At 34.3% G+C, this 21703-nt stretch overlaps 4 protein-coding genes across 5 annotated transcripts; 2 read left to right on the forward strand and 2 right to left on the reverse strand.

Annotated features, from left to right (window-relative positions):
- Positions 1 to 1418: 1418 nt before the first annotated feature.
- LOC127076073 (putative cyclic nucleotide-gated ion channel 13) lies at positions 1419 to 5163 on the forward strand. The gene is made up of 8 exons (XM_051017625.1): positions 1419 to 1867; positions 2020 to 2518; positions 2703 to 2915; positions 3015 to 3322; positions 3405 to 3516; positions 3832 to 4068; positions 4166 to 4563; positions 4641 to 5163. Exons 1-8 carry the CDS (start codon positions 1836 to 1838, stop codon positions 4960 to 4962), a joined length of 2121 nt encoding a protein of 706 aa, XP_050873582.1. The 5' UTR covers positions 1419 to 1835; the 3' UTR covers positions 4963 to 5163.
- A 7239-nt stretch (positions 5164 to 12402) lies between these two features.
- Positions 12403 to 16026, forward strand: LOC127076075 (GDP-Man:Man(3)GlcNAc(2)-PP-Dol alpha-1,2-mannosyltransferase). The gene is made up of 7 exons (XM_051017627.1): positions 12403 to 12836; positions 14072 to 14358; positions 14501 to 14687; positions 14898 to 14966; positions 15073 to 15266; positions 15347 to 15456; positions 15564 to 16026. The coding sequence occupies exons 1-7, from the start codon at positions 12534 to 12536 to the stop codon at positions 15806 to 15808; spliced, it is 1395 nt and encodes a 464-aa protein (XP_050873584.1). The 5' UTR covers positions 12403 to 12533; the 3' UTR covers positions 15809 to 16026.
- LOC127076076 (putative RING-H2 finger protein ATL21A) lies at positions 15912 to 17917 on the reverse strand. Its single transcript, XM_051017629.1, has 2 exons — positions 17171 to 17917; positions 15912 to 16591 (listed from the first exon to the last, which is right to left on the reverse strand). Exons 1-2 carry the CDS (start codon positions 17841 to 17843, stop codon positions 16140 to 16142), a joined length of 1125 nt encoding a protein of 374 aa, XP_050873586.1. The 5' UTR covers positions 17844 to 17917; the 3' UTR covers positions 15912 to 16139.
- A 156-nt stretch (positions 17918 to 18073) lies between these two features.
- Positions 18074 to 21430, reverse strand: LOC127076077 (probable F-box protein At3g61730). 2 transcript variants are annotated; one of them, XM_051017631.1, is made up of 8 exons: positions 21172 to 21430; positions 20255 to 20454; positions 20125 to 20169; positions 19470 to 19634; positions 19317 to 19364; positions 18996 to 19166; positions 18699 to 18803; positions 18074 to 18453 (listed from the first exon to the last, which is right to left on the reverse strand). In XM_051017631.1, the coding sequence occupies exons 1-8, from the start codon at positions 21309 to 21311 to the stop codon at positions 18371 to 18373; spliced, it is 957 nt and encodes a 318-aa protein (XP_050873588.1). In that variant the 5' UTR covers positions 21312 to 21430; the 3' UTR covers positions 18074 to 18370. The 2 variants fall into 2 exon arrangements, with proteins under 2 accessions (XP_050873588.1, XP_050873587.1); XM_051017630.1 differs by having other exon boundaries at positions 18126 to 18453; positions 18699 to 18806.
- Positions 21431 to 21703: the final 273 nt, after the last annotated feature.

The raw sequence follows: 21703 nt of genomic DNA on the forward strand, positions 1-21703 counted from the left end.
TCCTTTGCTTCAGTCTCATCTCATGAGCCTCCAATGAAGCTTGAAGTTCTTCAACCTTCATTTCAGTCAGGTTCTTAGACTCTTCAATAGACACGACAATATAATCAAAATTCACAGTCAGAGATCCTAACACTTTCTCAATATTCTGCAAAACAGTGATCAATTCATCACATGCCTTCATCTGGTTCGCCAGAAACACCACACATGAGAAGAATTCTGAGACTGGTTCGTTTTCCTTCATTTGAGTCATCTCAAATTGCTTTCTCATCGTCTGCAACTTCACCCTCTTCGACTTTTCATATTCATCGTACAAGTTCTTTAACTTGTCCCACACTTCTTTGGATGGTTTGTCTTCAATGATCTTCTCGAACACATTAGGATCCACATGTTGATGGATCAATAACAGTGTTTTTCCATCTTTATTCCTTTGTTCCTTGTGCGCAACCTTCTGAGCATCGTTCACATTCGCTTCCAGTGTTGGTACTCCATTATTCATGATTTCCACCACATCTTGAAATCTGAAGATGACATTCATTTACGCAACCCACCTCTCGTAGTTCTCCCATTTGAAAACTGGTAGATTCGCTGGAAATTGCATTGATGTTGTATTATTGTTTTCTATTTCAAATTCTCTTTGAATCTCAATCAGGCTTTGATACCCACATCTTGAAGAAGAAGAAGAAGAAGAAGAAGAAGAAGAGAGAGAGAGAGAGAGAGAGAGAGAGAGAGAGAGATGTGAAGAGGAAATTCGATTAAAATGAATTGCTGAGAATTATATGTGAAGAGGAAATTTGATTACAATGAATTGATGTATTGAAAACTACTAAGTGTTTACATCGTCACCTCTTTATATAAGCAACTAAAATACAAACGGCGTCTTTGAACTCAGTCGAATGCATTCTTATTCAATCTAACAACTACATTACTCTTACTTGACTCACTATTTCGACTATGTCGAATACAACTTCCATTCTAAATATTGAATTACAACTTCTAATAATAAAAAGTAATACTCTAACACCCGTCATATAAGGTAGGTCTTGGATTCCTAAAAATCCTAAAATCCCCTTAAAAAGGAGGGACAAAGGGACAAACATCAGATATAAAGATATACGCTCTCTAAAATCTAAAATATTCTTTTTTTTCCTATTTAGTCGCAAATTTAGACTTCAGAGTATTTGCAGATACCACCTTCGACATCGAACAAAACATTATTAACCAAAAGAATAAGTCTAATTCCAAGTTTTATTAGTTCATTCCGAATGAGATATTGGATGAAAATACTTATAACTGAATGTCATATCATTGGTGGCTCCAAAGTCAAGAATCTAAACCTCCTTAGACATATATAGTATCAGAGACATTAAATGATATAGATTAAGGACACTCTTATCGTTCATTTTTATATGAGTGACAACTGAGTAAATGCCACTAACTTCAGACATAAAAAAGAGCAGTACAACAACAAAAAATTTGTGTGGTGGTGAACAATGTCGCAAATATGGATGAATAGAAACGTTGGTACTACACACGCTGGTAGGAATGAACATTAACCACAATTAAATGGGACTTACTCGACAGAAAAGAAACTACAGTGAAGTCGAAAAAAATAATCACAGACAACAAATTATGATGTATACGAAAGCAAAATCTCAAAATCGAGAGCTCGTGATACCATTTAGAAAACAGTACTCATGTATTTTAGTTGTGTGCGCTACGAAGTTACTTAAAGCACTTGCACTTCTCTCACTCAATTACTGTCTCTTCTTCTAATACTCATATTTCATGTTATGTGAACAAAGTAGCCATAAAAAACTCTTAAGAAAAGTTCAATCATGATGAGTCCAAAGGAAAAGAAATTTGTGAGGTTTGTACTTTGTACTTTCAACCATGTTATTCAATTACCATCACATGTCTTGTTGTTGTTGTTGTTTCAGTTTCTATTCATTTTCTTTTGAATCAGAAAAAAGTGATTCTATATGATATATGATACTTAACTCACTTTATATTTTTGTTCAGATTTGAAGATTGGAAGTCAGAATCATCATCCTTTAATATTTCACAATATGATTCTTCAATGGATGGATTTGAAAAAAGAAAATCTAAACCAAGTTTTAGTCCTGCAAAAAATAATGAACCGTCGAAAAAACCAGCTTCTAGGTTTACTGTTCTTGATCCACAAGGTCCACTGCTTCAAAAATGGAACAAGATCTTTGTAATAACATGCGTGATGGCAGTGTCGATGGATCCGCTGTTCTTTTACATCCCTGTGATTGATGACAAGAGAAAATGCCTTGACTTGAGTAGAAAATTGAAGATTACTGCGAGTGTTCTTCGCACGTTTTTCGATCTTTTCTATATTCTTCGTATAATATTTCAGTTTCGAACCGGGTTTATTGCTCCTTCTTCGCGCGTGTTTGGAAGGGGCGAGCCCGTTGATGATCCTTTGGCTATAGCAGTGAGATACTTAAGTTCTCATTTCATCATTGATATTCTGTCAATTCTTCCCCTTCCTCAGGTATCAGAACTCAAAGTACTTATTGAGAAATTCAGTTTCTTAAGTCATAAATACTAAAAATTGATTTTTTCTAGATTACTTAACTAGTGCTCTTAAACATGATTATGGTTATCAGTATCTTACGATACTTACGAAGTTAACTGTGATAAATACGAACTCAACTGTGATAATAATGTGTTATTAGATGGTGATTTTGGCTATGATTCCAATTCCACAATGCTCAGTTCCGTATATAGCAAAGGATTGGTTGAAGTATACAATAATAACACAGTACGCGCCGAGACTTTTGCGAATCTATCCGTTGTTCAAAGAAGTAACAAGCACTTCTGGTATATTGACTGAGACAGCATGGGCTGGAGCTGCTTATAATCTTTTTCTCTATATGCTAGCAAGTCATGTAAGCTTATAATTTTGTTACTTTTGTCACAAGCAACTAATTTATGTATATATGTTGCTTGTTATTAATGTTATGCTAAATTTATCTGGTATATACTAGGTGGTTGGAGCTTTTTGGTATTTGTTTTCGATAGAATCAGAGTTGCGGTGTTGGCGCAAACGATTGAAGAGTACTGGAATTTTTGATGATTCCTCCTACTTGAGCTGTGGACGGGTTAATTCGGCTGTTTTTTCGCTTCTCAGCAATTCTACTACTTGTCCTTACAAAGAACCAGATGATATCATTGATCCAACAGTTTTTGATTTTGGAATATTTATAGACGGTCTAAAGTCTCGTGTCGTCGGTTCGACTACAGACTTTCATCATAAATTCTTCTACTGTTTTTGGTGGGGTTTGCGCAATTTAAGGTTGGTGGTTGATTTTCTCTGCTATTGACTCCATATGTATAAGGTTCACATTTTAAAAGTCAAATTTTGTTGTTTCTTACAGTTCTGTTGGGCAGAATCTGAAGACAAGTACTTATATTGGGGAGATAATCTTTGCGATCTTCATCGCCGTGTTTGGATTGGTTCTATTCGCATTACTTATTGGAAACATGCAGGTAAACCTTAGTAAGGAAGGATTCTGAGAGTGGGAATAAGTCAGACCGACCAACATGAGTCTATGACTTCGTGTCAGGTTCATGTCAAGTCAGACCTTTTTTAAAATAGAGCAGACCGGAGTTTTCTAAAAGCCTATATAACGGAAAATGTCAGGCGATAGGCCATCGAAAAATCCATTTAGACCTATTAGGACGGCTTAGTCGCGGATATAATGTACTACTTCACGACTCGAGTCTTTCTTCTTTTGAAAAATTTATGACTTTTTCTGATGAAGTAAAAGATTATAGGTTGTGTTGTGTTGATTCTTGTGACAGAAATATCTACAATCTACAACAGTTAGAGTTGAAGAGATGAGAATCAAAAGGAGGGATGCAGAACAATGGATGTGTCACCGAATGCTACCGGAGTTCATGAAGCAAAGAATTCGACGGTATGAACAATACAAATGGCAAGAAAATCGAGGTGTCGAAGAGGAGACGTTGATTCGCAACCTCCCGAAAGATCTCAGAAGAGACATAAAGAGACATCTTTGCTTAGATTTACTTAAAAAAGTTGGTATCATATACATAATAATCTCATTTTTCACTTTGGTTTTTCTTTCACCACTTAACTATACTTGTTTGTTTACATGTGATGAACATTTGATAGGTGCCGATTTTTGGCAACATGGATAAACAGTTGCTAGATGCAATGTGTGATAAACTCAAACCAGTCCTTTATACCGAGAAAAGTTATGTTGTTCGCGAAGGTGATCCAGTGGACGAAATGCTCTTCATCATGCGCGGAAAACTTGCGACCGCCACAACAAATGGTGGAAGAACTGGTTTCTTTAACTCGTCGGAGCTAAAGGCTGGTGATTTTTGTGGAGAGGAGCTTCTAACATGGGCATTGGATCCTACCACTTCCTCTAACTTACCTATTTCAACGAGTACTGTGGAAACTATATCAGAAGTTGAAGCTTTTGCTCTCATGCATGATGACTTGAAGATTGTTGCTTCTCAATTTCGCCGTCTTATTAACAGAAAACAACTTCAACACACTTTTAGGTAAGGCTTGAAAAAATGTTACACTATATTAGCATGAAAAAAGAAGACAAACCTCATTGAGGACAATGTTTAAGCAGGTTCTATTCATTGCAATGGAGGACATGGGGAGCGCGGTTCATACAAGTAATATGGCGTCGATACAGAGAAAAAAGGGCTCAGAAAGCATTGCGTGAAGCAGAAGAAAGACAACAAAATGCTTCTGAAAATGAGGAAGAGTGTTCGCCAAGCTTTGTTTCCACTATGTATGTACAAAAGTTTGCATCTAATGCATTAAGGCATTTAAGAAGTGGCAAAAGAGTGACACAGACGCAGACGCAGACGCCGACACAGATAAAGAGATTGCTACCACTCTTGCCCAAGAAACCAGCTGAGCCAGATTTCATTACTCAAAAGATCTAAGAGTATGTTGTAGAAGTAGGTTTCTTTTGAAGTTTAGCTTTTTAGTAAACCAAATTTAAGAAGTGTGCATAGTTAAAACATTATCTATAGCAAATGATGTTGGTCTTTTTGAGAATTTGTAAAACTATGTATGTTGCATATATATGTAAATATAGAAAGTGTGTAAGAATGTGTAATTGTTATGGTTTGAGTTTTTGTACACTATTTGATGACTTTAGAATCTTACGTTACAAAACACTATGTTTCTCAATTGCAAAATTTTGGACTGCTCTATTAAACTTGAACTTCAATATCCTAACTTCCACAAATTTCATTAAAGAAACAAAAGAATAAAATGAAATTCAATATAATTGATTGAATCAAACTTGACAACCATAAGTTTAAATATATGGGCAAAATAACTAACCTAGAGAAAAACTCTAACTAAAATAATTAAGTATTAACTACCCAATTAATTAGGAAACTAATTTATAGTTTAACAACCCTCTCAAACTCGAGTGTGTGTTAAAAAACTAATATATATATATATATATATATATATATATATATATATATATATATATATATATATATATATTTCATTTGAATGTCTTCAATCTTCTTCTTATATAAATATTGAAAATAGATATGTTGAATATTAAAACTACCCATGGTACAAGTAGTTGTTGAAGGTCTTTAGTTAGAGTATATAAAGTGAACTAAAAATCCAGGTAGCATAAAGACGTTGAGAGGAGCAGAGTAGAGTTCAGAATAGTTGGAGAAATAAGATCCTGACAACATTGCTTTTTGTTTGATTATTCATAAAGTAGTGTATTGTTGTCACATGATCTTCTCTAGATAACTTCTGATTGGAGACTTCTTGTAGACATTGTTGAAACTTAATTTGAGTCATGGTTATCTTTATAATTAACTTCCTGAATCATAAACCTTTTATAGAATTAGTTAAAGCATGATCAGAAGTTAAAATATGTCTTCAGAACCTGGTTGAAATGAGACTTCAGAGTCTTGAGTTCACAGGTTCTGAATATTGTCTTTATCAGAGTCTTGATCAGAACTAATCTGGATGAACAATTTCAGAGTTGCTGACAAAAATCCTTTGAAGCAAAATCTTTAGATCTATTGATGAAGTTTGTTCAGAAGTTGCATAGTCATTCCTTATGACAGAGTATGCTTGCTTCAAATGACTCCAGTCTTCAGAACCTTGTTGATCTATGAATTTCAAGTAAGTTTAGATTGATCATATGAAAGACTTGAGTTGACTCTTCAGAGTCTGAAGGCTTTGTTCTGATCCTTTAGATACAAAACAACTTTGCTTCTCTTTAATGATCCTTTTAAGTGATTAACTTGATAAATATCAAGGTTAATGTCTTTTGATCTTGCACACTAGAACAAACATTCGTAAATCATATTGTTCTTTAAATAATTTATTATCATCAAAACATTTTTAAGAGTATGAACAAATTTTGTTCCAACAGTAGCAGCCCCCTGGTTTTACTTGGGGGAATACTTGACTTGTCTTTTTTGTCTTATTTTTCTTTGTTTTTATCCCTCTTTGTCTTGGATATTCATTGGGCTATGAAAATAGGAAGAAGACACAACCAAACCAAATCGTAAAAAATGGTAAATGGAAGTAAACATATCAAAATGCGATGAAATACTAAGAGAAAGTGATTAGAAATAATGATACGAAAACCATTTATCTGGTGTCAGTGTGAGGAGGATCATTATTATGATTAATATTTTCTTTGAAGATTTCTTGAGAACTTTAGGGGGTTTGTAACTGTGTGTAATTCAACAGAAAAGAAGGAGGTTAATCTCTACATAATTACTTTGGTAGAGTTGTGTGGAAGCCTACAGAGAGTTGGAGTTTTTCTCATCTTCAGACATGCCAAGGATCAAGAAAACAACATGATCCAGTAAAGATCATTGCATAAAATAGATTGGAGCAACATTCTTAGAGATGGAAGATTTAAGTCGATTTCGAGTAAAGATTTTGCAAGAGTTCAGTGTCATATACTGTGTGCAAGTCAATAAGGATTCAGATCGAAGATTTTTATTTTCAGCATTATTCGAATTGTGATTGTACTAAACAAATTTGTAAAATTTGTCTAAATCATTTATGGAAGAAAACCAAATTTTTAATGGCAATCATTAGATACTGGATTAGGCATAGGTGAGAACGAAATCGTTGAATCATTATAAATCCTGGTGCAATATTCTCTATTACTATCTTTTTAATTTTTTATACAGTTACATATTAGGTTTATTACTTTCTTAGGATCACATTTGGTTAGGTTTATTGCATTAATAGTGATTTCATTCATAAATGTAGGTTTTGTTAGATTGAGACTTCAAATCATTCTTGTTGTTGATTAAACCTTGAAACAATAATTTTAGATTTTTCATTGTTTAAACTTATTCATTTATACAACTTGTGTGAAATAATTGCAACCCAATAAAATGTATTGATTGCTTTGGTTATATATTTCGTCTACTATCAATTTTGTATATTGATTTAGTGTTGTGTGTATTCCGTCCAAAAACATATATTTTATATATTTTTATGTCATAGGTTCAGAAAACTATTCCTATTAGTGTTATTACTAATCTTATTAGTGTTGTGCATGAAAGTGGAATGAGAGGTAAGCATGTAAAGACCATTAGATAGCTAACGTTCCCCTATATAAAACATTTAGAAGAATTGAAATAAATTGTATAATTCAAAGAAAAACAATTTTAAGAATAAAAATTAAATTGATATGAAATTCAGGTATGTATAGCACATAAAGAAATGACATGGTTTTTGAAGACGTAATCTTTGGGAACCAATGAGAGTGAAGATAAGCGGTGGAGTGAATGAAGTTTTTTTTCTTAGAAGTTAGATAGAAAGATATTTGTAAGGATAACTTTGATTAGAAATTTCGATGAAGATTGAGAGGAGAAGAAAATTGAATTGACAAGAGAAAAAATTAAATTATCTTTAACTGATACCATGATAAGTTGTGTACTTCGTCGTCACAACTTCCACAAATTTCATTAAAGAAACAAAAGAATAAAATATAATTCAATATAATCGATTGAATCAAGCAATCAAACTTAACATCCACAGATTTAAATATAAGTGCATAATAACTAACCTAGAGAAAAACTCTCTAACTAAAATAACTAAATATCAATTACCCAATTAATTAGGAAACAAACATAGTTTAACATACTCCAAAGAGTATTTGGTGTTGAAGACCGAACTAATATTAATGTGCTTAAAACTATAAAGTGATAAAGAAAGTAGAAAAAAATGTAAAGACTTGTCTCACTTGATTGAGTATGTTTAATATAAACTTTACAATGGATATTATTGACTTAGAATAACTAAACAAATTACACTAACATTGTTTTGCAACGTTCTTTATTCACTATCTGCCATATTACATCATGTAAGATCATTGGTAACACCAATAAATAATGTAGGTAACTATCATGTAGACAAGAGACAACTTGAAATCTTTTTACTTATTAAGTCATTAGTAACTTCCATATTAGTCAACCATGTTATCCATAACCCTATTATTAGTGGAATATGTTCATTAATGTTTTGGACTTAGTTAATATCTTGCTTATATGGTTGAATTGAGAGTAAAATTGTACTTGTACAACCGATGAAACAATTGTCAACTATCCATGTTATCCACATTTCTATTTTAAAGAAAATGGATGTTTGACCATATTTCTATTTCTATTAAAATTGTACTCGTACGACCGACTAAATAATTTTATCTTCTTTTCTTTCTTGTAGTCACTTTCTTTATCATGTCATATGAAATGAATATATGACCTTTTGACTTAGTCAAAATTATATTGTCTTTTTTAGCGAAATTTCTTAACTCATTCTATAGATTATTTTTTCATATTCGTGAAAAATCAATAGTATTTTTAGAATTTGGAGATGCATCTCCGGACGCACCCTAAAAATATTTATTCATAAATCAGACCTTAAGGCAATATAAAAAATATACGGAAATACATCACCGTGTAACTTACAAAGATACATCTTCAGACACTATTTAATCGAAAAGGGCATCAAACCCTTCTCCTTCCTCACTTTTGAAATTACACTCTCTTTAAACCTCTCAAGTTTCTCAAACTCTCTCAACTCACATTCTCTCAAAATCATTCAACGAACTTTAAAGTTTCTTCCATCAACATCAAGTCGATCAAAGAGCTCACTCAACATCAAACTAAACTCATATTTTGTAAGATTTTGATTTTTCTAAACTTTCTTTTTATTTTCTATATATATTTGTAGAAATTAAGGATTAGATTATGTAATAGGTAGTTTATACATGTTATTTAAATGAGAAACGTGTTGGATAGGTAATTTTTATGATCAATGCATTATTCTTGTTTTTTATAGGGATTGCATTTCTGCCATTAACGTCACTCTGAGTTGTAGAAAATTATGGAGATGGATCTCCATAATTTTTCAATGTTTTGATTCCCATAATCCGAAGATGCCTCTCTGGAATATTTAAGTTTGCATTTTTTTTGCTTTGTTTGGTTTGACCTTATTGTGTTTCATATGTATAATGCTTGCGTGGTTTACTTACATGCATTATGGTTGATAGAAAAGACAAATTAAGGCACAACAAGGTTGCACATTATACATCGGTTCATAGGGAAAAGACTCAACCATCACAGACAGCTGTTGTTTCTAGCCCGATTGATGTGGAGGTGTCAACTTATGGGGCTCATGCATCTCCGCCTTCATCTTCCCTTAGGAGACGAGTGTCACATACTCATGCATCTTTGCCTCCATCTTTCCGTAAGAGACATGTTTCACCTATTCAGGCATCTGAGTCACCGGAGGACCCGCAAACTCATGAGGCACCCCAGGAACAGGACCCCAAGCACCCGAGGGGCTTAGAGGAGGCCCGTCAGACTTGTCACTACTGCTTCTTTACCCAGACCATATTGCCAGGCATGTCTAGGATGGAGAGGAAAATTTTAGTTGGATTCATTCTTTGTAAATCATGTTTGTTATAATATTTGAAGTTTTTGACGATGATTTATTTTTCTACAAGACCGTGATGCTTTAAAAGTCATCAAATATGGACGAAATATTATGGGTCTGAAACATCCTAACGAACAGTGGTTTCAAGACGTGTTGCAGAAATTTGGGCTGAGAGACTTGTGCGAGACCGATTTTGTTAGAGTTAACCATGGTATATTATATGCGTTTGTAGAAAGATGACACTCAAAAACATCATCATTTCATCTTCTACACGGTGAGATGTAGATCATACTTGACGTTGTCTTGTGCCTGCTGCATCATTTGATCAGGGGGGAACTATTTATACCACAACAAGATTAACAGAGATGACACATTGGAGATGATGGTTGACTATATGAGACCTGGCCTATGAGACATCATTAAGGAGTTAGAAGTCACCAGAGGGATCGTGCTAGGTTTTGATTCCTTTAGAAGTTGTATACACAACAGTTTCAAGCAGCAGAGGAGGCCACAGATGATGACGAGCAGATTGTGCAACATATAACATACACCTTGAGAGCTTCGATACTTTGATGACTTGGAACGGATTCATGAGTACAGTTGGAGGATCATTTGTTTGGTTTACTTGTACTCCAAGTTAGATAAAGGTTGTATGTGGAAGACCAAACAGGTGATAGGCAACATCACAATGTTGACGATAATATTTATCAATATTTTAGTGTTTGTGTGTCATTTTCACAACACTTTTGAAATACCTTTACTAATGATTCATATGTTCCATCTCCAGGCTTGGATCCTCCAACACTTCCTACGCATATTCAGCTGGTCATGTGTTCCGACCTACATTGAGGATATGCCACGTGCTTTTGCATTCGTCCCGCTCAGAAGGAAACCAGGCGACAGAGTCATACCGAATGTATCTTCACCGCTTGGTAGCAGAGGATATACACTTTCATATGTACGTCAATCACCGCGAGACGCGTCCCTTTGACAATATATTCTTATACTCGGGATGGTTGGATCGCGATTCACATTTGACGTATCCCTGTTTTTCTGAGCGCGTCATATGGAAGTTCGACTACATGCAATTTGTTCCTAGCGACCTCTATGTTTCTTCTCTTCCCGATATGACACTTAGAGATATGGACGATATGTTTGATGGTTACCTTAATCATCCTGTACTGGATGAGGCACGAAGTACCATAGCTCCTAGCGATTGGAGTGTTTACACAATTATATTCAATTGTTTTTCAGGATGTCACGTCCTTATATGATACATGATGTTCCACGAGATCCACCTAGGCCAACTCATCAGGAGATGCTAGAGGAGGAGCTAACTAGGGCAAATCATGTTGTTGAGGTGTTGCCTAGATGTCGTTGTATCATGGAGATTGGACAAGCGAGTATAGACATATGACTTTATCCGTATGACTCTGGGGTGAGAGGCATTTTAGATGTCATGATGGTGGAGTAATGCGAGACACTGTAATACATGAGACATCGTAGGAACAGGGCCCCTGAGTCTGTCATACGTGGTAATTATAGTATTTGTACTCTGGATTTAATATCAATTGTATTTTATTTTGACTTTATTGTGTACTTTGGATTCATTACTTTATATATGTCATTTTTCTCATATCAGTTATATGGTTTAATTTATACAAAAAAAATAAATAGAAAATGATAGTATCGATATAACATATCGTCAAATTCATTAGAGCATATCTAAATCAAAGTCAAAAATTAATGTCGGGTGTGGTTCCAAAGACGCATATTTGGATTATGTCTGGTGTGAATACGAAGATGCGTCTCAAGATCAATTTATTAAAAAAAAAGTTTCAGTGAGGAATGCATGAGGTGTACATTAAGTTGTTCTAGAGATGTATCTCCGAAATAAATTTTAGAAAAAATCTTGGATGTCATTCAGTCTTGACGTTTTAAATGAAAGAATGCGTTCGAAGATGGATTTCCAAAATCTGGGAGACAACTTCAAATTTTTATAGGATATTTTTCTATCACTTATGTGAGATTAGAAATTTTCTTTCACCACAAAAGTCTAATACGGTCCAATAACATCTTCTAAGTATATTTGGACTTAATATTTAGTCCCATTTGAGTGGTGGTCAATCCTTAATTAGTTGACTTGAATATTAATCGATTATGATTCTACAGACTAAAAATAACTTCAATATTGACATTTACCATCCTCTGTATCTTTTTAGACTTGATAGTTTACTATTGAGTACTTGATCAATAATTTGAACTTACATTTTTATATTTAATTTTTTTTTACAACTATTAAATAAACTGATTTAACGATATAAAAAATAATTTAATTTAAATGATAAATTAATTTAATCGGTTTGATAAAAAAATTCATTTGTTAAAAGAAAAAGAAAAAATGGCTTAATTACACTTTTAGACTTTAGAAGAATAATATGCAAAATAAGGAAAAATGGCTTAATCACTTTCTTTTTCTTCTTCTCGAAAACGTATTTTACAATTAATCTGCTTATCACAACTCCAACACAAACCTGTAAATTTCGAGCACCGTAGATGAACAATGACACCCATACAACTCATCATCTTCTTCTCACTCACACTCATCACTACCAAAATACTCAAACTCTGTTTTTCTGCAATCAACGCTAGACAAAACAGGAAAACCGCGGTCGGATTCTTCCATCCATACACCAACGACGGCGGCGGCGGAGAAAGGGTTCTGTGGTGCGCCGTCAAAGCTATCCAGGAAGAGAATCCTGACCTTCAATGCTTTGTTTATACAGGCGATCACGATGCTACACCTCAATCGTTGTTCAATCGTGCACTTGATCGATTTGGTGTTACCCTTCTGTCCCCTCCTAAGGTACTTATTTTTTCTTCATTCTATCATATGGGTTTTGTATTCTTTTACCTTATTGCAATTGGGGTTTTGTAAAGCTTCCTCCTTTTTTGTTTTTCTTATAACAAATTTGATTTGTGTAATGCATATTTGGTTTGAACCCTTTACAAGTTTTTCATTTTTGTTGTTAACTTTTTGCGTGTTGATGAAATGAGACACTTTTAATTAGTTTAAGTGTATGTTTGGAGCATTTGGATGCGTAAAATTGATTTTGACATGTTTGGTTGCCTTCGAGTAGAATTGGTTATGTTTTCCATAATTGATTTTACTTGAAGCTAGGATTTGTAGTTGAAGCTAGGATTTGTAGCGTTTGAGTCTAAATGTGATATTTACATTGAAGTTTACCGATCAATTCACTTTTGCAAGAATTTATCCAAACATAAATCAATATATCTTCAACTCACTTTTAGCCGGAAATCAATTTTACAGAATCAATTTATTAAAATCAACTGTCTTCGCCGCAGAACCAGACACACGCTAAGTGGGTTTTTGTTTATATTTGTTGAGAGTCATATTGGATGGAGGGTTACAAATTGTGGTTGCAGATACACTGTTAACCATGTGGGCAAATGCATTTAGTTGTGAAGACCTCTAACATGTTTATATTGTCTCTACTTATAAGCCGGTTTTGTGGGGTTTAGTTAGGGTTTAGTTGTCATTATTGATTATGGCTTTATCACCGTTTGTCTAAATGGAAAGATTGTTCTTCAGTAACTCTGATATTGTAGTGATGACCAGGGGATTCAGAGGGATGGAATATGTTAGAATAGTTACTAATATAAGTGCTTATGTATAAGCTATTTCTATAGCAAAAGATGAGATAACGTCAATCTGTTTAAATATAAGCTATAAGCTGTTTTTATTAGCTATCATTGAGAGATTATGGACCTGTTTTCATAAGCTTTCTCAATTAGTCTCACAAGTGTGTATGTTAGTAGATAAGCTCAAATAAGTCAACCAATTCAAACGGGTCTTATTGGCATACTTAGCACCTGCTAGGGTGTAACTCAACAGTTGTTATTGTTGAAGATGTTAATTAGTCATGGAAAAAAGATAAAATTGGTTTTTTTTTTTATATTTGCTTATATGAAGTAAATGAACATTGTTGCAATGGTAAAGAGCTCTTATTTAGGAACTTGTTGTGCTAAAAAATCGTAATAACCTGTGTCTTTTTGTTATCCACGCAACACAATTCACAGGTGGTTCATTTGTACAAGAGGAAGTGGATTGAAGAAACGACTTATCCACACTTTACTATGATCGGTCAAAGTCTAGGCTCTATGTATCTTGCATGGGAAGCTTTGTGCAAGTTTACCCCTTCCTATTATTTTGATACAAGTGGATATGCTTTTACATATCCCCTTGCTAGGTTTTTTGGATGCAAAGTTATTTGCTATACGCACTATCCTACTATCAGTTCAGACATGCTATCCCGTGTTCGTCAACGCAGCTCCATGTATAATAATGATGCCTTGGTTGCCAAAAGGTTTGATTTTCAATCCTTAGATTTTTTCATATTTTTTCTCTTGTCTAATTTAAGTCACACTTTTCAATAGTCTATAGATGTTAATTTTAATATTATAGCTTATCCAAATTGTTTACATAATCCGACAGCTGTTTTCTGGCAGTGTTTGGCTTTCTCGGTGCAAAATAATCTATTACACAATCTTCAGCTGGTTGTATGGGATTGTTGGATCTTGTGCACATCTAGCTATGGTGAATTCATCTTGGACCAAAGCCCATATTGAAAAGCTTTGGGGAGTTCCAGATCGGATTAAGCGAGTTTATCCTCCTTGTGATACTTCAGGACTTCAGGTTTGAAATTTTGTTTTTTATTGTTCTGAAGTTATTGTCGGTATATTGTCAAGATCCTCATATCTATTTCACTTAGAGCTCAAAGATAATATCGGTTACGTACGGTTCACTTGGTCTCTGTCATATATACATACACGCGTATACATACACACGTGCATTACCTTGTACGGTAATTACCGGTTGATTCTAACAGATTAGCAATATGGACAGGTGCTTCCTTTGGAAAGATCGGCTGAAATTCCTGTAATAATATCGGTTGCACAATTTCGACCAGAGAAGGTAGGTATACTCTTATCATCCTTGTGAATGGGAGGTACAACCATTTTGGTGGCTTATTTTGGCCTATTTTGATTACATTAACTTTACATGATTCGATTTATTGTAGGCTCACAGTCTCCAACTTGAGGCCTTTTCAGTTGCCATTAAGAGATTAGATTCTGGCTTGTCAAAACCTAAGCTCCAATTTGTCGGCAGCTGTAGAAATAAATCAGATGAAGATAGACTGCAAATGTTAAAAGATAAAGCAATTGAGCTGAATGTGAATGAACAAGTGGAATTCCACAAGAATGTAACATACAGGTTAGTAACATCGGCTTTTTTTCTTTGATTCATGAGTATGCTTTCTTACTTTCACGTTTGATCATTGCCTCAACCAACAGAGATTTGGTGGGACTTTTAGCCGGCGCTGTTGCTGGCATCCATTCCATGACAGACGAGCATTTTGGGATTAGTGTTGTAGAATATATGGCTGCCGGTGCCATCCCAATAGGTAGGTGATAGAAATTAAACCTTTACGTAAATATACTTTATTTTCTCTATATTCTGCGATGCGTTTACGTATATTGATTATTCTTGCATTGTTTGTTTCTTTGTCAGCTCATAATTCAGCCGGCCCAAAAATGGACATTGTATTGGAAGAAGATGGACAGCAAACAGGATTTCTCGCCTGCTCCATTGAAGAATATGCAGACGCAATTTTCGGAGTCATTAAGATGTCAGAGACGGAGAGACTTAAGATGGCCGCTGCTGCAAGGAAACGAGCAAGTAGGTTTTCTGAGCAGAAGTTTTCCGATGATTTCAAAGCCGTAGTACGCCCTATTCTCAGTCGTGTTTCTAGATGATAATCTACAAACTAATCAGCATTATCGTAGTTTAAAATGGATAGTTTCTTGTCTGCCAGGCTAACCATCGGCGAATGTATAAGCCAAGAATTTTGTTACAGAAATAGTTAAACTTTTTTACTTTCATTTCTTAGTACATGTACAGAGGATTGTTGGAAGTTGGATTGTAATATAAGAAGAAAATATTTAATCAAATCTGAATTATGTTTCCATGTAAACATGGTTTTGTGTCATCTCATTCAAACATCATGAATGATTTATAAATATATACACAATTACACACACTATAACTTCAAAATATATGATTTTTAATGTCCATGAACATGATCACTCAAAGATTACTAGAAGCAACATTAATAGGAGAAGGAGCAGGGGAGTTTCGACAAACAGGGCACGTAATATTAATCCGAAGCCACTCATCGATGCAATCAGCATGGAAACAATGCTTGCATTCAGGAATACATCTTACCGTCTCTTTACTATTGTACTCCGACAAGCATATCCAACAACATCCGTCATTCGGTCCAGGAACACGTCGACTCTCGCCAAGAACTACTTTCTCATAAGATTCAATAGTGGATTCATCTAAACCTGTAGTTACTATGATTTCAGGTTGTGGTGCTATTGCAGCTGGCGCAGACCGAGAAGCTGCGTTTCTGGTAATGTTTGCTATTCTGTCATTGTAGCATACACAACTTGCCATTAATATAACAAAGATTAGAGCTGGTCCAGTAACACATAGTGCTATGATTCTGAAAACTTTAAGTCCTTGTCGCGATGTACCTTAAAATTGAAGCCAGAAAATATCAGTTCATAAAATATCAGTTCATATAAGTGGTTAATGTCTTGAATCTCAATGAATTCAAGCCATCATCCAAATATTTTAATTTTTTTTATTCAGTATTTTTCTAAAATACGACAAGTTCATGAACCATTAGTTTGTTGAGCAAGTTGTTCCCAAGTTGGATTTTTTTTTTATAAAAATTCAAGCGCCAAAATTGCACTAGTTAATTTATGCTTCGTATATATACGCATGGTACTTATCTAGCTTTAATTTTGCATTTATTAATTGCCAATATGCAAATAGAATCATGATGTCAATAGGAAAAAATTATAAAGAAAAACGAAATTTGCCAATCGCTGAGGTAAAACCATTGACCAATATTTTTCTAATCATTCCTTGTAACCTTAGCATGTGGAGCACGTAAGAAAGACAATCATCCCTAAGTTAGTTTATTTTTTCTTAGAACTCTTAAAACATGTTTTTTTTAATCATCAAACATTTTTTGTCAACTAGTTTCTGGATACAGTAATAAACCTTATAGAATAGAATTGCATATCGAAGATCATAGAACATTTTACCTGCATGGTAATCAGTGATACAGACAACTTGACTGCTGTAAATGCTTTCAAATCCGCACATTAGCTGATTCAATTCACAATAACTGCAGTCAGGTTTATCCCATGCTAATTGAAGATCTGCATTAAGATCATCTCTGAGATTTTCTTCGTACCGTTCTTGTCTTGCAACCGGAACTAAAAGCCTTTTCATAACAGAGCAAGAACCAGGAAGTGGATTGACCAAGTTCGCCGAAGGAATGGCGGATACGAAATATGTGGAATTACTAAGACAATCAATGGGAATGAATTGCGACCCTATATTCTGAGATGAGCAGCTTAAAAAGGTGTAGTTGCGACTAAAACTAGAAATGAAAGGAGAATTTGAAAAATTGAGACTTAGAAGGCGTTTGGGAAGACAATTAGCGGGATCATAGAGTTGTATCTGTTGTGTGAGATAGTTTATGTTGCGAACATAGAATTCTCCGGAATTAGGAAGTTCTAGAACTGTTTTTCTATGATTTGAACAAATTAAGTTGAAACCGGGATAGCCACAATAAGGAGATTGTTCACCTTCAAGATGAAAGGGGAAACGAATAGGTAAACTAAAGTTTCCACATAAGGAAAATGGGCAATTGTTAACGGCGGCATGTATGACAGGAAAGATTAAGTAAAAAAGGAACTTCAAGATACCCATTACTTCTCAGATGTGCAAATCTGTTGTAGGAAGCATCTTTATAAGATGATGAGAGTTGAAACTGTATTTCAATTTTAAATACCATCCTATATTCAACTCAATAGAAAGTCAAATAATATTTTATACTAATATATGCATTTACTAATATTGATTACGTGCCATTAACAATGATCATAAGTAATATTTAGCTTTCTTTAATTTGAATTTAATATAGGCCTGAACAAACAATTCAATTTTGGGAAGGTATATGTATAAAGTTCTACAGGGAAATTTTCTAACTTTCATACAGAAGAATGTGTTCCCTTTCCACTACTATTTTCCAACTCTTCATTTGGAAATAGTATTCGTTTTGGTGTTTCAATGTTTAAACCATTAGCTGCATATGGGAAACTAATAAATGGGTGTACAATATTTATTTTCAGTTGTAAGACTATATAGTCTGGTATAAAAATGTCAGAGAGCATTTTAAAGGCTATAGGGATGAACTACCCAACCCCGGCCCATCTCGAAGGCAGGTTTGAGATGATTCACAAAAGCTGCTGAGAGATTCTAATGGAAACAACTTCTCCTTCAGGTCCTGCCCTCATAGCTTGGTACTTCACATGAAGACCTGCTTGTATTGAAAATAAAATGAAATGTCATGAAAAACCAAAGTAATTACATGGAAAAAACCAATTGGGACTAAACTTTTCAATACTGAAGAATATGCAAAACAAAGATAAATGAGTGTAACTACAGGCATCAATAAAATTGTAAGGTGAGTCTAAATAAGAAATTTGGGATTTTAAGCTTTCTGAGATTTACTTCAGTAATTAATTCAGAGATGCGAAAGCTGTAAAGAAGAAAGTTTCTTACCTTCATTTTCTTGTAAATTAGTGTTCACAGCTACTGCATGGAAAGCAATCATGGCCTTGGGCTGCCAGTCATTATGTTTCCCAATCCATGACTTGTAATCAAATACTGCTGCAACTCAATTTTAAAATTAAATCATATCAGTGTGATGTGTTAATGCCAGGACTTTCTAACTTTCTACTCTGAATGATAAGCAATAAAAAGGGTTAATTTAGAGCACAAAGGGACTCAAATACTTATGCCCCACACCCAAAATAATTCTTCCGAGGCATAAATTATTATTGAAGTATAACAATTTACCAGATGTAGAAGAACTCTCCAGGTGTTTGACATCAATAATGGAGCCAGTTGCCCCATCTGCTCGCTTCTTGAGATCATGACATCCTACAAGGTCGTAGTCCCAGCTACCACTTTGGTAACCTTCGCAGAGGAATAGTTCTATATGCCTTGCATCTAATGTCTGCATTGTTCCTATGTAAGTAGTATAAACATGTTAAATTGAGCAAGTACATTCTAGCCTTATTCTCATGCAAACCCTTGCAGAACAAAACAGTTATCACTGATGAACTATTCATGGTAGTTAACGGATTTGCAGGAGTCGTAGGACTATATTTAAATTACCATCGCATGTATTGAGGTCACAGACCGGGCATCGCACAAGCTGCAGATCTGATATTTAGACAAACAAAATTTTATTTAATTGAATACTTAGATCATATGCTAAATTAATTGATTTCAATGATAATTCTATAGTCAAAGAAAACTTGTGAGTACCAGCTATCCAGATTCCAGGTTTAATGTTGTCTAGAAAGCAGCAACCGTGAGACCGCAACATCTTTTCCATATTCTCTTCTTTCTTTAACTCCCCGGGAAAAGTTAGTCTCTCTGTCAGGAGGGCTACTGAAGAATCAAAGTAAAAAGCACCTATGCGCATCCAATCTGGTAAAACATATTACAAAGAATTACAGCATCAAAAAATTTACAAGTCTATTGCATTAAAGCTGCACAAAATGCCTGTAATACATTTTCACTTATGTAGACATTTCTCTAGTTCAACAATATGTTGTATAAACAATATATAAGAATGAATCAGTCAGTTATTGGATAAACTCTAGATGATGAATTTGCATTATAGCTTAGCAATCAAAAAGAAGAAAATACACATTGAAACTTTCATTAAATAATAGGGTTCACTATGTACATATAATTATGAGACTTAGATTCAGGGCAGTCAATAATTCCTATCAAAATCTCAATGGTGTGATATTCATCAATGATCAAGAGCATTAACTTGCGGCCACTTACTGCATCAAATTCATTTCCATAACTGTGGGCGAAATCTATTAAAATTTATTGTGAATCTCAAAAGATATTAGGTTAGGGATACATTATGCAAAAAAGTAGTGTGACAACCAGTGAGCCAACTCACCAATGTGCTTCTCCTGCTGGCGGAACTTATAGGAATGACTTCCATCTGAAACATCAATTTCAAAATCAGTCTTAATCAGACAGTCCCAATGCCATTTATGAACATTGATGAAGGCGTAGATGTTACTTACCAAAGGCAGAAGTATAGAGCTTGCTCCACTTGAACGCCACACGTGGTGGAGATGGGACTTGAAGGTCACGCAGGCAAACAAACTTCCAAATACCGTCATCCATGATCGCACGGCGGAACCATCGGCTTGTAGCTGCAAGCATTATCAGAGATTTTCCATCCAGAAACTTTGCAATCTCCGTCCAAATATCCTCATCGAACCTTGTTAAACAATCAGAATTTCACGTTGTTCAGACAAATTATGAATAATAATAAATTAACAATAATTAATCAAAAATCAATTAATATTACTACTATACAAGCACAGAAAAAGAAGCGAAAATAGATTGTATCATTAATGTTTAACTGTTGTTAAATAGTACAAAACTAATTAATTACTGACTCAGACTAAACATTTATTGCAGATTTATCATCACAATTTCACAAAACAAGCTTAGTTACTGAACAAAAGAACTCATTCGATGCAGATTTTTCATTTAATCTTCCGTAAAAAAAAATCGTAAATCACAAACACCTTGCAATTTAAAATGAACTCGTATTAATTCAATTTCAGAATCAGATCCATTGTTCATCGAGAAGCAGAAACTCTATAAATAGCATTCAAATACTTCCAGTAGAAAAAGTAATCAAACAAACTTAGACGAAGATGTATACACAGATCGCACACGTAAGAGCAACAGAATACGCACGGATTCAATTCAATCGAATCGTAAAATCTAAAATCAAAACCAGATATAAAAAGCTAAATCAACTTAACATAACTACTAAGAACAATTCAACAATCAGATCTAACTGAATTTCGATCCGTAGCTCAGAAATACATAAGAACACTGAACACACGCGATCACGTTAATTCAAATCGAGTAAAATGCTTAAAACTGAAATCGATTTTGCTAGAGAAAGAGAGAGAGAGTGAACCAAGAGAAAGCGGAATGAGCGGAGAGAAACGGAGGACGAGGAGAGTTGCAAGAGCAGATGGTTTTGGTTCTCCTGATTCGCTTCGCCGGCGGCGGTAACCCTCCGGCGGAGGAAGTAGCATTGTGGAGCTGCTTACCCATCCTTCCTCCGAAATTCAAAAGCTGAAGCGGTGAAGCAACGCACGCGTTCGCTCAACTCTAACAAATCATAACAAACGGCACACTCTTTGAGTTTCCCTCGTTATATAGCGGCGCCAAAATCTCACTTTTCAAATCAACTAAAAATATTACATTATAATAAGAAATATAAAACTTATATAGAATTTAAATGCACTTAAACTTGTTTATTTTTCTTTAATGAATTGTCAACTAAAAAAATAAAAAATAATATTTTAGATTGAGAAGGATAGAGTGTTATGTTAATTTTTTTCTTCTCTAAACTGAATATTCAGTGTATGTATGTAACCAACTATAAACTAATATTATGTTAATTTATATAAAATTTATTTTATTTTTTATTTTTTATAATATCT

The sequence above is a fragment of the Lathyrus oleraceus genome, chromosome 4 (genome assembly GCF_024323335.1).
Source record: "Lathyrus oleraceus cultivar Zhongwan6 chromosome 4, CAAS_Psat_ZW6_1.0, whole genome shotgun sequence".
NCBI classification, from domain to species: domain Eukaryota; kingdom Viridiplantae; phylum Streptophyta; class Magnoliopsida; order Fabales; family Fabaceae; genus Lathyrus; species Lathyrus oleraceus.